This window comes from Saccopteryx bilineata, chromosome 2 (assembly GCF_036850765.1).
Source record: "Saccopteryx bilineata isolate mSacBil1 chromosome 2, mSacBil1_pri_phased_curated, whole genome shotgun sequence".
NCBI lineage: Eukaryota > Metazoa > Chordata > Mammalia > Chiroptera > Emballonuridae > Saccopteryx > Saccopteryx bilineata.
The window spans coordinates 227,105,620-227,121,062 of NC_089491.1; the positions used below are offsets into that span (position 1 = coordinate 227,105,620).

At 43.4% G+C, this 15,443-nt stretch overlaps 1 protein-coding gene across 2 annotated transcripts in view; it reads right to left on the reverse strand.

Moving 5' to 3' along the window:
- Positions 1–13,058, reverse strand: part of MORC3 (MORC family CW-type zinc finger 3) — a 52,361-nt gene extending 39,303 nt beyond the window's left edge. The window contains exon 1 of one of the 2 annotated variants that reach the window (XM_066259416.1): positions 12,949–13,058. In XM_066259416.1, the coding sequence (XP_066115513.1) occupies positions 12,949–12,987 (39 nt within the window). In that variant the 5' untranslated portion in view covers positions 12,988–13,058. The remainder of the gene's footprint in view (positions 1–12,948) is intronic. The other variant, XM_066259417.1, reaches the window with a different exon arrangement.
- Positions 13,059–15,443: the final 2,385 nt, after the last annotated feature.

The window sequence follows — 15,443 nt, forward strand, 5'->3', positions numbered from 1 at the left end:
GGAGCCTTGGCTGCAGGAGGGGAAGAGAGAGACAGAGAGGAAAGGGGGGGGGGTGGAGAAGCAGATGGGCGCTTCTCCTGTGTGCCCTGGCCAGGAATCAAACCCACAACTCCTGCATGCCAGGCTGACGCTCTACCACTGAGCCAGCTGGCCAGGGTTGGTTATAGATTTTTTTTTTTTACTTGCATTTCCCGCTTTCTTGGGCTTGTTTTTGTGCTCATTGTTGCAGTTTTTTTTACTTGCATTTCCCACTTTTTCATGCTTGCTGTCTCTTTTTTCAAATTTCAGGCCCCAAAATTAAGGTGCATCTTATTCATGGGGAAATATGGTATATATCCATAAACCATTTAAACAACGTCAAATAGTTCAAATGCAACAACACTTGATTTTTCAAGGATCTTATGTTTGGTTTAATTCACATGAATCCAGTATGGAGAAATATGCCAGTCAACCTCATGGTAAATATCAAGCGTATAAAAATATACAAATGGTTTTAAAAGGCTGAGGCTTGAATATTTCCACATGCAGAGAATTTCCATGCAATCAGAACTTTACAGATTATCTCATATTTAAGTGGAAAAAAAGAAAGGTGCTTCAAGTGTTTTCTGCGAAGAGCCCTAGAAATGTAGACTTCAAGTCAGCCACATTTGTAGTGCTCAGCTGCAGCCACAAGGTGTCAGAAAGAGGTCACTTTTCCTCTGTGCACACTTGACTTTAGATCAGTGGTCCCCAACCTTTTTTGGGCCATGGACCGGTTTAATGTCAGAAAATATTTTCATGGACCAGCCTTTAGGGCGGGATGGATAAATGTATCACGTGACCAAGACAAGCGTCAAGAGTGAGTCTTAGACAGATGTAACAGAAGGAATCTAGTAATTTTTTAAAAATAAAACATCATTCAGACTTAAATATAAATAAAACAGAAATAATGTAAGTTATTTATTCTTTCTCTGCAGATCAGTACCAAATGGCCCATGGACTGGTACCAGTCTGCAGCCCGGGGGTTGGGGACCACTGCTTTAGATAATCGCCAAGAACTAGTTCACCATTAGGTTGAAGTACACGTGTGAGAAAAGGTATTCCCACTGGAGTATATGTAATTACGATTTCTAGTGGCATATATTTATGTAATGTAGAATATAAGTACTACAGTTCAGACTTCCCAAAACACACATCAAAAAGAGTAATGAAAATCGATGCACAGATTTTTATCTTGAACAAGGAGCCTCTCCTCTAATTAATCTGCCTGAGACTGTGCCAGGAGTCATAGTTCCTCTCCTTGCACAATCAACATTCTATAATTTTTTTTTAAATAGCATATTGCTCAACCTTTCTAAATCTTAGTATGGGTGTAAAACTTCTAGCTTCAAAAGAACATGATTCATCAATCACCACACAACCTTTGTGTTTCTGTCGCTATTTTATTCATTCCCGCCAGGTGTGAAAACTGGAGTCAGAAGTGTGGTATTTGGGTCCATGCTGCAGTACTTTGATTTTAGATGTATGGCAAAGTGTGATGGTAGAAATGTTAATTTTCTTTTCTTTTAAAATTCTTTATTGATTTTAGAGAGAGAGGGGAAGAGAGGAAAGAGAGAGGAAAAAAGAGAGCCTGACCTGTGGTGGCAGAGTGGATAAAGCGACCTGGAATGCTGAGGTCGTTGGTTCGAAACCCTGGGCTTGCCTGGTCAAGGCACATATGGGAGTTGATGCTTCCTGTTCCTCCCCCCTTCTTTTTCTCTCTACTCTCTCTAAAATAAATAAATAAAATCTTTAAAAAAGAGAGAGAGAGAGAGATCTATTTGTTGTTTCACTTATTTATGCATCATTGGTTGATTCCTAGCAAGATCAGGATGACATTCGAACCAACTAAGCTACCCAGTCAGGGCAGGAAAGTCAGTTTCTATTTAATAACTTCATCATATTCACCAGCTCCAAACTGACAAGATACAGATACAAACTCATCTATTTATTTATTTATTTATTTATTTATTTGTGACAGAGAGAGACAGAGACAAAGAGAGGGACAGACAGACTGGAAGGGAGAGAGATGAGAAGCATCAACTCTTTGTTGTGGCACCTTAGTTGTTCATTGATTGCTTTCTCATATGTGCCTTGACGGGGGGGGGGGGGGGGGACACTACAGCAGACCAAGTGACCCCTTGCTTGAGCCAGCGACCTTGGGTTCAGGTTGGTGAGCCTTGCTCAAACCAGATGAGCCCGTACTCAAGCTGGCGACCTCAGGGTTTCAAACCTGGGTCCTTGTGTCCCAGTCCGATGCTCTATCCACTGAGCCACCGCCTGGTCAAGGCAAACTGTTCTTGAGTAAGTCTCAGGAGAGCAAAGAAAAAAAGGTGTCAGTGAGAAACAATGAATGCAAACAGTGGCGTTTTGGATGTTCACACATAAGCAATTATTTTCAACTATTCTATATAATAATCTCTAGAACATGTCATTAACTGGAAAGAAAACCACTCGAACAGCTGAGACAGCAGTGTAACAAACACACACATGCAGACCATGGTGTGTGAAATGTATTAAGTGTGTGATCCTGGGCAACACACTTAACCTCTGTGCCTCAAGTTTTGTCATCTGTAAAACTGAGGATAATAGTATCAGTATACAAGGTTGTTAAGAGAATTAAATGAGGCCCTGGCTGGTTGGCTCAGCGGTAGAGCGTCGGCCTAGCGTGCGGAGGACCCGGGTTCGATTCCCGGCCAGGGCACACAGGAGAAGCGCCCATTTGCTTCTCCACCCCTCTGCCACGCTTTCCTCTCTGTCTCTCTCTTCCCCTCCCGCAGCCAAGGCTCCATTGGAGCAAAGATGGCCCGGGCGCTGGGGATGGCTCTGTGGCCTCTGCCTCAGGCGCTAGAGTGGCTCTGGTCGCAACATGGCGACGCCCAGGATAGGCAGAGCGTCGCCCCATGGTGGGCGTGCTGGGTGGATCCCGGTCGGGCGCATGTGGGAGTCTGTCTGACTGTCTCTCCCTGTTTCCAGCTTCAGAAAAATGAAAAAAAAAAAAGAGAGAGAGAATTAAATGACTTAATATTTGTATATGCTTAAAATACCTGGAACATAGAGCATTGTAAGTGTGCGTGTGTTTTTTTTTTTAAGTATTCCTTTTAGAGCACAACTAAGCTCATAAAAATAAAAATAAGTAAAGCCCTCAAGAGTCTTAAGTAGCCTGACCAGGCGGTGGCGCAGTGGATAAAGCGTCAGACTGGGATGCGGAAGGCCCAGGTTCAAGACCCCGAGGTCGCCAGCTTAAGTGCGGGCTCATCTGGTTTGAGCAAAGCTCACCAGCTTAGACCCAAGGTCGCTGGCTCAAGCAAGGGGTTACTCAGTCTGCTGAAGGTCCGCAGTCTAGGCACATATGAAAAAGCAATCAATGCAACTAGGTGTTGAAACGAAAAACTGATGATTGATGCTTCTCATCTCTCTCCGTTCCTGTCCGTCCCTATCTATCCCCCTCTCTCTCTGTCTCTGAAAAAAAATAAAAATAAAATAAATATTTTTTAAAAAGAGTCTCAAGTAAAGGAATAAGAAAAATAAGATTTGAAAATGGGGATGCACTGGGGGTTAGAGTGAGTGTTTAATGGAAGACAAAGGCTTTGGGGTTAATGGAGACTCTGGGACAGATGTGCTGAAGAGAAGCACACACTGAGCCTCCCACCTTCAGTGAAGAGGGGGAAGGAGTGAATCTGCCCAATGTGAAGCTTGTCTGCTTCAGTCTGGACTCTAGGTAAAAAAAGGAAAAAGTATAGCCTGAGATTCTGCAAAGAGAGGCAAGCTTCCCCTTGGGTTAAGCGTTTCAACTTCTATAACCCATAGATTCACGATGGAGACAGATACTGCCTCAAGCAGACAGCATAGGATTCTTCCAGATTGTTATTTGGGGAATATTTGAGTATACCACCTAAAATAACATTTAAGGAAAACTCCACCCGGAGAAAATGTTGCAGACAAGACAGTACTGTTAGACACCCACCCCAAACACTGGGTAAAAGACATTATCACCCTCTAAAATAAGTATTCCTTTAAATCACTAGACATTTAGATGGTGATTTCCAAAAAAGGCGTGTGAGCGCACACACACATAAATGAGATGCTATGAAGACCACACAAATGTTTTTAAAAAATATATAGTCACAAATTTTAAATAATTTAAGAATAACTTTTAAAACACAAAAGCTTGGATACATGGCAAATGTTTATCTCTGCTCTGTCTTGAATCTGCTCTCTAATGATAAAAAAAATGGCATACACTCTGAAGAACAAAAAGAATCAATGGATAATAGTAGACAGTAGTTTGAAAACTGAAAATTTTCACTTATTTAATAATCTGGAAGTGAAAAATCTGACGCCTAGCGGAAATAAGAAACCCAACAAGAAGCAAGCCAGGAACCTTAGAAGAACCCCAGAAAGCCTTACAAATTAGACTTGGGTGCCTTTGGAAAACAAGACAGGTTGAAAGTCTTTACAAAAATCAGTTCAAGCCCTGGCCAGTTAGCTCAGTCAGTTAAGAGCGTCGTCCTGAAACAACAAGGTTGTGGGTTCAAGACCCAGTCAGGGCACACACAGGAAGCAACCAAAAAATGCACAACTGAGTGGAACAACAAATGCTTCCCTTCCCCCTTTCCTTTCTCTCCCTTCCTCTGTCTCTCTAAAAATCAATAAAAGTTAAGGCCTGGCTGGATAGCTCCAGAGCATCCTTCTGGAGCACAGAGGTTGCCAGTTCAATTCACCAGTCAGAGCATATACAGGAACAGATTGATGTTTCTATCTCTCTCTCTCTCAAAAAAAAAAGAATCAGTTCAAATTCCCTGAGATCCTTCTTTCACCCTAAGTAACCCTGCAACTACCCAGGCAACCTCTGACAAGACTGGAAGTGTGTTTTCTGGAGAAATTGATGATGGCAGGGTCAGGCACAACTCAAAAGAGATATTAAGAGCAGCAAATAGCCCAGATATAAACCTTCCCATATATAAGGCCCCAAATGATTTTTCCTAAAGAGTGTAATAATGACCATTAAATGGGGGGAAAGAAAATCTTTACAACATATATAGCTGGGCAAGCTGAATATCCATATGCAAAAAAAAAAAAAAAAAAAAAAATGAAGCTGGACCCTTACCTCACACCATATACACAAGTTAACTCAAAATGGATCAAAGACCTCAATGTCAGAGTTGAAACTATAAAACACAGGAGTAGGTAAAGTTTCATCACATTGGATTTGGACATTTTCTTGGATATAACACCAAAAGCACAGGAGAGAAGTGAAAAAAAATCAATAAATAGGACTATCAAACTTAAAAACATCTGTACACCAAAGGACAAGTGAACAGTGAAAAAGCAAGGTAAAGAATGGGAGGAAATACCTACAAGTCAAGTATCTATTAAGGAATTAAAATCCAGAATATATAAAGAACTATCACTCAGCAACAAAAAAAAACTAATAACCCAACTTAAAAAACAAAGCACTTCAGGCCCTGGCCACTGGCTCAGCAGTAGAGCATCAGTCTGGCATGGGGAAGTCCCGGGTTCGATTCACAGCAGGGCACACAGAAGCACCCATCTGCTTCTCACCCTCCCTCCTCTCCTTCCTCTTTATCTCTCTCTTCCTCTCCTGCAGCCAAGGCTCCATTGGAGTAAAGTTGGCCCACGCGCAGAGGGCAGCTCCATGGCCTCCACCTCAGGCACCAGAATGGCTCTAACTGCAACTGAGCAACGGCCCATATGATCAGAGCATCACCCCCTGGTGGGCATGCCGGGTGGATCCTGGTCAGGCACATGCGGGAGTCTGTTTCTCTGCCTCCCTGCTTCTCACTTCAGAAAAATTTTAAAATAAATAAATAAATAATTAATAAATAAATAGCACTTGAATAGTTCTTTCTACAGTGATGGTATACAAATCGTCCCTAAGCACATGAAAAGATGTTCACACCATACTAATCACCAAGGAAATGCAAACTGAAATCACAATGAGATAGCCAATGGCTATTATCAAAGAGTTAAAAAATAAATCCACTTCACAAACACAATAACAAAACCAGAAAATAAGAAGTGTTAGAAAAGACATGGAGAAACTGGAACTCTTGTCTATTCTTGCAACATAAAACACTACAGCCACCATGGGAGTTCCTCAAAAAATTAAATCTAGAATTACCATATAACCCAGCAATCCCAGTTTTGAGAACATACTAAAGAGTACTGAAAGCAGGGATTTAAACAGATATATGCATACCCATGTTCAGAACAGCATTATTCACAACAGCCAAAAGGTGGAAGCAACCCAACTGTGCATGGATGAATTAACAGGAAAACAAAATGTAGTATATTTACACAATGGAATATTATTTGCCCTTAAAAAGGAAATTCAGACACAGGCTGCCACATAGATGAAACCTGAAGACATGTCAAATAAAATAAGTCATTCACAAAATGACAAATATATACTTATTTTATGGTCTAACACTTACACTCTTTAGTATTTGCAGATATTGACACAGAGTGCTCCCCACAAAAGAGTTGCTCTTTCCTATCTGATCACCTAACATAGAATCCCGAGGACTAGTTCTACACAGGAATGAACATCTTTCAGTCAGCTGTTGGTGTCTCACTTGGAAATGTAAGCAGAAGGCTAATCATCTCCAGACATTAGAAATCAAAACAATACACACTAAAAGAACAAATAGCCTGACTAGTGGTGGTACAGCAGACAGTGTTACCTGGGACACTAACGTCCCAGGTTCAAAACCTCAAGGTCACCAGCTTGAGCATAGGCTCATCCAGTTTTAGCTCAGGCTCACCAGCTTGAGTGCGGGGTCCTTGGACTGAGCATGGGATGGACATGATCCCATGGCCAATGGCTTGAGCCCAAGGTCATTTGCTTGAGCAAGGCGTCACTGCCTTGGCTTGAGTTCTCTGGGCAAGGCACATACAAGAAAACAATCAATGAACAACTAAAGTGACACAACTATGAGCTGATGCTTCTCATCTCTCTCTCTTCCTGTCTCTCTCACTTGCTCTCAAAAAACAAACACACATACAAACAAGAAACATAAAGAGGCAATGTAGAATAAAAAAAAAACTTCAAAAATACTATGACTAATATGCCTAGCAATTAGAACAAATATTTTGTCCTGGGAGATTTTTTTTCTTTTCTTCTTTTTTTTTAATTTAGAAATTAAATTTGATGGGGTGACAGTGATCAATAAGAGTACACAGGTTTCAGGTAAACATCTCGATAGCATACGAATTCTTGATTGTGTTGTAAGACCATCACCCAAAGTCAAATCACTTTCTGTCACTGTATATTTGTCCCTCTTTACTCCTCTCCCCACCCCACCCCCGTAACTACCAGTACTTCACTATTATCTATTTATATAAGTCTCAGTTTTATAGGGGAGATTTTTATTTTTTTATTTTTTTTATTATTATTTATTCATTTTAGAGAGGGAGGGGCGAGAGAAAGAGAGAGAGAGAGAGAGAGAGGAAGAGAGAGAGAGAAGGGGGGAGGAGCAGGAAGCATCACCTCCCATATGTGCCTTGACCAGGCAAGCCAGGGTTTTGAACCGGCAACCTCAGTGTTTCCAGGTTGACACTTTATCCACTGCGCCACCACAGGTCAGGCAAGGGGAGATTTTTAAAAACTTCATTTTAGAGAGTGGAAATGAAAGAGAAGAAAGAGAGAGACCAACTTATTGTTCCACTTATTTATGCATTCATTGGTTGATTCTTGTATGTGCCCTGACCACAAATCAAACCTGCAACATTGGACTATCAGGATGATGCTTTAATCAACTGAGTTACCCAGACAGGGCTGTCCCAGAAGATTTTAAGAAGACATTGAAAAAATAAGATAGTGTTTATAATAATGAAATACACAGTGAGAGAGGTAGGGGGGATCAAATGGAAGAAGTTTCCCAGAAAAGAAAAAGCAATTGGAAGGGGCCCTGTCCAACTGGCTCAGTGGTAGAGCATTGGCCCGGCATGTGGAAGTCCTGGGTTCAATTTCCTGGCCAGGGCACACAGGAGAAGTGCCCATCTGCTTCTCCACCCTTCCCCCTCTCCTTCCTCTCTATCTCTCTCTTCCCCTACCGCATCCAAGGCTCCATTGGAGCAAAGCTGGTCTGGGCGCTGAGAACGGCTCCACGGCCTCTGCCTCAGGCACTAGAATGGCTCCAGTTGCAATGGAGCAACACCCCAGATGGGCAGAGCATTGCTCCCTAGTGGGCATGCTGGGTGGATCCTGGTCAGGTGCTTGCAGGAGTCTGTCTGTTGTAGTAATATAATGTTATAGTAATTAAATATATAGAAATATAAAAAACAAAAATATGGAAGATATATACAAGTAATTAAAATATATTATTAAAAATAAATATTAAAATTAAATAAAGTTATACCATTGGGATAGGAATTAATATAGTGGGTACAGATGTGATAAACAGACTCTGACTTTCAAGCAGTGCCCAGTTAGTATATGTATGAAGTTATACATAGATAAGAAGTGGCTTGGTGTCATAACTCTGTAATGTGATAAACAGACTCTGACTTTCGAGCAGGGCCCAGTTAGTATGTGTGTGAAGTTATACATAGATAAGAAGTGGCTCAGGCCTGACCAGGTGGTGGTGCAGTGGATAGAGCGTCAGACTGAGATGCCAACGACCCAGGATCGAGATCCCAAGGTCACCAGCTTGAGCGCAGGCTCATCTGGTTTGAGCAAAAGCTCACCAGCTTGGATCCAAGGTCGCTAGCTCGAGCAAGGGGTTATTCAATCTGCTGAAGGCCTGCCTGCGGTCAAGGCACATATGAGAAAGCAATCAATGAACAACTAAGGTGTAGCAATATGCAACAAAAAACTAATGATTGGCCTGACCTGTGGTGGCGCAGTGGATAAAGCGTCGACATGGAAATGCTGAGGTCGCCGGTTCGAAACCCTGGGCTTGCCTGGTCAAGGCACATATGGGAGTTGATGCTTCCAGCTCCTCTCCCCATCTCTCTCTCTGTCTCTCCCCCCCCCACCCCATCTCTCCCTCTCCTCTCTAAAATGAATAAATAAAAAAATAAAAAAAATTTTAAAAAAACCTAATAATTGATGCTTCTCATCTCTCCATTCCTGTCTGTCTGTCCCTGTCTATCCCTCTCTGACTCTCTCTCTGCCTCTGTAAAATAAATAAATAAATAAATAAATAAAACTAACTTAAAAAAAAAAGAAGTGGCTCAGTGTCATAACTTTGTAAATTAATGTAAATAAGAACATCTTAAAAAGTGGTTTGATGTAAACATTTCAGTAGATTAGAATAGAGGGGGTTCCCTTAGAGGAACTCCCAAAAAGGTGGTTTGAGGTGATAATCCTGTAGATTGACACCTGTTAGAAGGCGTTGGCCAGAAAAGGTACTAAAGCTGAGGGCCCCCCTGCTGCGGTAGTCACCCAGACTACAACATTAACGTGAACTGTCTCTGCACAGCTCTAAGCTCTGACCAAAGACAGCTGAGAGGAGCACACCGACAGGGACCCCTTAAGCTGTATCCAGGCACAGCAAAAGGATTTGTGAGTAATAAATTGCCTGTGTGATTCTTGCAACTAACTTGTGTGTCAGTCGTGTCTTTCCTCTGGTGGCAGTTAGTGTTGGCATTGATAAGTAGAATCCTCATAGCCTCCTCAAGAGTAGTCTCGAAGAGGCTGCCAGCCCTGCTGATAAGCTGGAGTGTCCCACCTCACAGGGAAGTTGAATCAGGGACGCCTGATCAACATAGAGCTTGGGCTCTACTGGGATACTGTCTCTCTACCACCCTGCTTTCTCCAGAAAAATACAAAAAAAAAGTGCAATTAGATGGGAAACAGGAAACAAAAGAGAACAGAAATACAGAGGGAAAAATCTGGTAATTAAGTGAGAAAATTTTCCAGATTTAAGGACTTAGGTTTCCAGCCTATGTGCCCAAGGCAATGCACAGGACTCTATTAAACAATAACACATGTCGTTAAAACTCTAAGACAAATCATTTCTAATCCAGAATTACCCAGCCAAATTATATGTAAAGAGCAAGCAATGGTACCAAAAGATCTATTTCTAAGTAAAGGCATAAAATTTTTTTCTTCCTATGTACTCTGTTCTTATAAAGCTACATCTGTTTTTGGAAGAATGGATGGCTCAACCACAACCAGTAACAAAACAGCAGTATTTCCTGGTTGCTTATAGCATGCACATGCCCTTTATAGGTATTTGCTCATTCAATATTTAAAACAACCCTCTGAGGTGTGTAAGACTATTTTCCCCATACTTCAGATTGAACATTCGGGCACAAGTGGTTTGACTTAAGTAAGCTGCCCAGGGTCACATATCCAGGCAGGCGGTTCCACTGTGCTCACCAAAGGAGAAAAACTCAAAAGAGAAATATGTGGGATGGAGACAAAACAAAAAGAGGAAGGAAATATCCAGAAAAATGATAAAGGGAAGTTCCCAAATCACAACTGAACCAACAAAACTGACAAAATATTGGGTATGCTTGAACATATTTGGAAAAGAGTTTCCAGTTCTCTGAAAGTATGAATGAAAAAGTAAGCAAACATGTAAACAAAATACAAATCAATGATTAACTGCAGGGAAAACAAAAAGCTGTACAGCAAACTAAACACAATCACAGTTCTGCTGATTCATTCGTGAATAGTAGTAAAATTGGTAAGTCACAGAATAATTCAACCAAAAATGAGATATATAAGCACCGGAGAAAGATAGGAGGAGGTGAAAAGTGTGTGTATGTGTGTGCTAAGTACACAGCAGGATTGCTGGAAAACATCAAAATGCTGTCAGCATTTTACTTAGAAATATGGAGGCAAAAAGTAAATACTAAAAAAAAATTTTTTTTAAGTAAATATTTAAGTTTTTGTCACTCCACATTCCATTCTGGGATCTCCCAAACCTACTGATTTTTTTAAACTTTGCATATATTACGGTTCCCGGTTTGTGTTTTATGGCTTTTGACAAATGCATAAACTCATTAATTCCTAGACACTCTCAATGTAAGTATTTGAGAGCTATACATAAATGAGCATGGCTAAATTCCAATGAAACTTCTGTATGAAAACTAAAATGTCTATTTCATACAACCTTCATATGTCACTAAATATTCTTTGATTCTTTTGATAACCATTTAAGAATCTAATCATTCTTAGTTCATGGGCCATACAAAAACAGGTGGCAGGCTGGATCTGGCCCATGAGCTGCAGTTTGCCAATTCCTGTCCTACAGCAAAAAGACCGATAGTGCGGTAGTGAGATAGTGCAGAAACTGCAGATGGGAGATTTTGGTCAGCGAGGTTCCAAACAGTCCCTACCGCCCACAAAAGATTTAGCACATGGGCAACTAACTGCTTCACGACTAGCTAACAATAAAGATCTCTTAAGACTGGTTTGACCCTTATCTATGCTTTATTTTTTCCTCAATCTTGAAGAGACAGAGACAGAAACATGGGAGGGAGAAGGGGAAGAAGGGAGAAGAGAATCTAAGTGCAGACAGGGGGAAAACCAGCTCACTTCTTTCTCCATCACAGGTTTCTTGGCCAGAATTTGGCCCAATCTGGGAAAAGGGTGAGGGGACAATGAACTGAGACAGATTTTAAACTACATGAGGTCAGACTTGACAATACCTGAGGCTAATTGGAAAGCATAAGAATCTGCCCAGACTCACCCATGTGTGGGGATGAACAACCAGCAAACAATGTTTAAAGCCAGTAATAAGAAAGAATAGTTGCTCTCTACATTCAAACTACAGTACTAAATGCTGTCTCATACAATAAACCAGTTATGTAACCACAGGACCTTTATTCAGAACAGGTAAAAGACGCTTAGTTAAGATTCCCCCCATCCCCACCCCGTTGCCAAGAAAAAGGAAACAGAAAAACCGGCAAAGTATGACTATTTTTGAAAACCACCAAAATGACAAAAAGAGTGAATAGGAAAAACTTTCTATTTCACAAGCAGTCAAGCAAATGCAGAGTAAACCCAGGTGCCATTTCACACTCATCAGGAATAAAGTCCGACAACACCAGGTGATGGGAAGAAACTGGCTGAATGAATGAAAGGGGCAGGGCAATGCAGCATTTCAAAAGTAATAGTCTTCACTGCGCGAGTGTCAAATGGACAGACTGGAGTGGCCATCCTTCGGCTAGAGTCAACACCCTCGGTAGAGGTGGTCCATTTTTGCATAATACACACCAACTTTTTATTTATTTATTTATTTTTTTGATGAGCAGGAAGAGAAACCACGCCCACGTTTTAAGATGTGAAATTTTCATTCGTATTGTGTGGCCGCTTCCTATGACTTAAGAGTCAACCAATACTGAAAGCTTTCCAAGAACCCAAAACAGACGCGGCGAAGAGGCCAGAGGGGAAACCGGAGAGCTCAGAGACCTAGTGGTTCGGCCCGAGGGCTCCACTCGAAGGAAGAGGCAGGAATTTCAACGAGTCAGAAAGACTAGCCCGGGCTCGCTGGGCCGGTGCAGCTGCCAGGAGGTCAAGGCCGCCGGCATTGCTGGCCGCTCCCTGCCTCTCCCTTCCCCCCGAGAGTGCCCGCCGGCCCGCAGGCAGAGAAGGGTCAGAGGCCCCGCGGTCCGAGGCTGCGGCTACCGAGGCCTCGCCGGCAGACCACGGCTGCCAAACAGCCTGGACGCAGCCAGGAGGAGGGGCCGCGGGCCCGGCCCGCCCCGCAGCCTCGGACGTAGAATAGAAACCTAACGCGGAGGAAACGGGACGCAGCCGGGCCTGGCCCTGCTCTGCCCGCCGCCGAGCCGCTCCGCTGGCGGGACCGAGACGGCTGCCCCCTCCCGCGACCCCAACGTGGCCCCGGCCGCTCGACCGACGAGTCACCACCGCCCACTGCCGGCCCCCCTCGCTTGCCCGCCTGCCCGCCCTCCTGGGACACGACCGCTCCACCCCTCGCGGCTGCTCACCGCGCTGAGGCGGATCCCGCTGGGTGGCTGCGTCGCCATCTTGAGCGAGCTACAAAGCCAGGACCGGCCTCCGCAGCAACCCGACCGGGAAGCGGGCAGCGGGTGCTGCCGCGGGCCCTGAGGTGGGTACGCCCATTTCCGGGGCGGGCCGCACGTCCGCTCCGCCCACTCACTTCCGCCTCCAGGCGCAGTCAGGGTGGGTGGGTGGGTGTGAAGGGCTGGCTGGTAGGCAGAGCCCGAGATCTGGGCGGGTGGCGGGGTGCGGAGAGTTCCGAGGAGTTTTCGCCCTAACCCGATCCTGCGGCTGGAAGGTCTCCAGTTTGAAGCCTGGCGCGGTGTGTGCTGGTTTCCCAGAAGGATGCCCCCGAAGCGCCTGATCTGGCCAGGCGTGAATCGAACTGAGAAAAGCCATTCCGTACCCACCCGTGTCGACGTGATGTGAAAGCTTATTCACGAAGTGAAAAATTTGTACTTTCTGGGTTCACCCTGACAGTTACTGTTTTTTATCCTGATCGAGTCCATTTCCGCATGCGTTTATATCGAGGTCTTTGGCCGGCCACACTGTTTTGGTGTGGACTTTGGCCCGGGCTGAGTAGGATATAGAAATTAAGTAAGTCAAGAGCTGTCGTTCACTACACATAAAGATTGAAAAGGTTTTTACTATCTGTTGTGTTTTATGACTGTAAAACTGACGTTTTCTTTGTAAAAAAAAAAAAAAAAAACCTCAAATAATATAGAAACATAAAACCAAGTTTATCCCCAGTGCCTTCGCCAGAATATATAAACAATTTGGTGTACATTACTCCAGACTTACTGTACATTAAATATTATTTACAATATGGGACTAGACCTTACAGATTCTTCTGCAATTTATGTTTTCATTTTTTCCAATTACTTAGACTTGAGGCTTGTAAGTGGTCAAAACATTTCTGAATTAATGAATAAATACATGAGTGAGGAAATGCTAAACGAAAACGTGTGTGCTGTTGTCACCTTGGCCCCTGAGCATTGGGTAAGTGACGATCTGAATCACCTAAAGAGTGCTGGTTAATTCTGTGTGAGATGCTCTGGCCTCGGTAATTGCCTCCAGCTTTAAGATTGTGAACCAGGATAGTAAGAAGCCAGGGAAATTCCCTGGAAAATGGAATGAAGGAACTGAGAAAGATAGCTGATTCCAACTGGCCTCATCCGGCACCCTGACTCACCTGCCCCCTTCTCCCTTGCATGACCACGCCCCTAAGCATTAAGCCCTCAGGACAATGAGGTTCTGATCAAAATCAAATAATGTTAGGAACAAAGCCTTGGGTCTGCTGACCACAGAAACAGTTTTGGTCAAACTAGAGATAACAGTTTTGGTCAATCTAGGCCTCAGTTGTGTTTCTGCTCCAGGCCCAGAAAAGTGACAAAGCCAGATAAAGGGAGGATATAGCTGACCTCAGAACCAGATGCAATGATTAACGGCCCCATTTTGTAGTGCTGACCATTCAGTGGAGACCAAGACCCTAACCCTATACACACATTTTGATGAATCATCATACTAAAGGACACATCTGGAAAGCTGACAACTATTCTATTGAGATTCTCAATAGAGTCTACTGAGACCGCCACTAAAATTTCTGCCCTTAGACAATGTTGGGCAAATAAGTTTAATGTGATTTTTACGCTCACTTTTATTGTTAAAGATGGTGCTGCCCACTGTGGATGGCTGTCGCCTAGGTGATAATATTAATTACCTTCCTGCTTGGGAAAGAGATTGGTTATGTTAATGTGTGCTGGAGGAGGGGTTTGTCCTGCCGAAAAGTTTTAAAAGGAGGCCATTTTGGAGAGAGAGAGAGAGAGAGACCATGTTATTGTAGAGAGGAGGAGACCATGTTGTAGCAGGGCAAGGAGGCCATGTGGAAAAGCCAGCCAAAATGGAGGCATGCAGAGGGGACTGAGTGAGGCCTTGGATTCTAGCAAAAACCGGAGAGTCAGTGGCTTTGGGAACCCTGAATGGAAAGGGAAGTGTTTTCCCGCTGTGTGTATTTTCTCGATGGCCGGTTGCAAGCAGGAATAAAGGAAAATGGCCCACCAGTTCTTGGCTCTGTTGTTTCGCTACAATAGATCTGAATTAAATGCGAACCTAAACCTGCAAAAGCCAGGCAGCTGTGATGGTGGCTGTGGCTACTGGCCCTACAGAAAACATAAAACTCATTAAGACAAAGGACCCAGAGTGCTCGTTCTCTCTCTCTCTCTCTCTTTCTCTCTCTCTCTGAATATGCTGGTATATTTACTACCACCACCCCTTCTTTCCTAAGATGTTTATCTTTGCTTTCTTTTCCCAAAAGCCCTTCTTTTGTCTCAGTAACTTGATCCCTGAGTCCATGCAGCCCAGCTGGCTCACTTCTTCTGCCTCTGTGACTTTCTAAAGAGCCAAAGCAGCCATGCCCATGGGTGACTCTCCCTCACTTCACTTTTCCATAATTGCCAGGGCAGTTTGGCCTAAGCTCACTCAT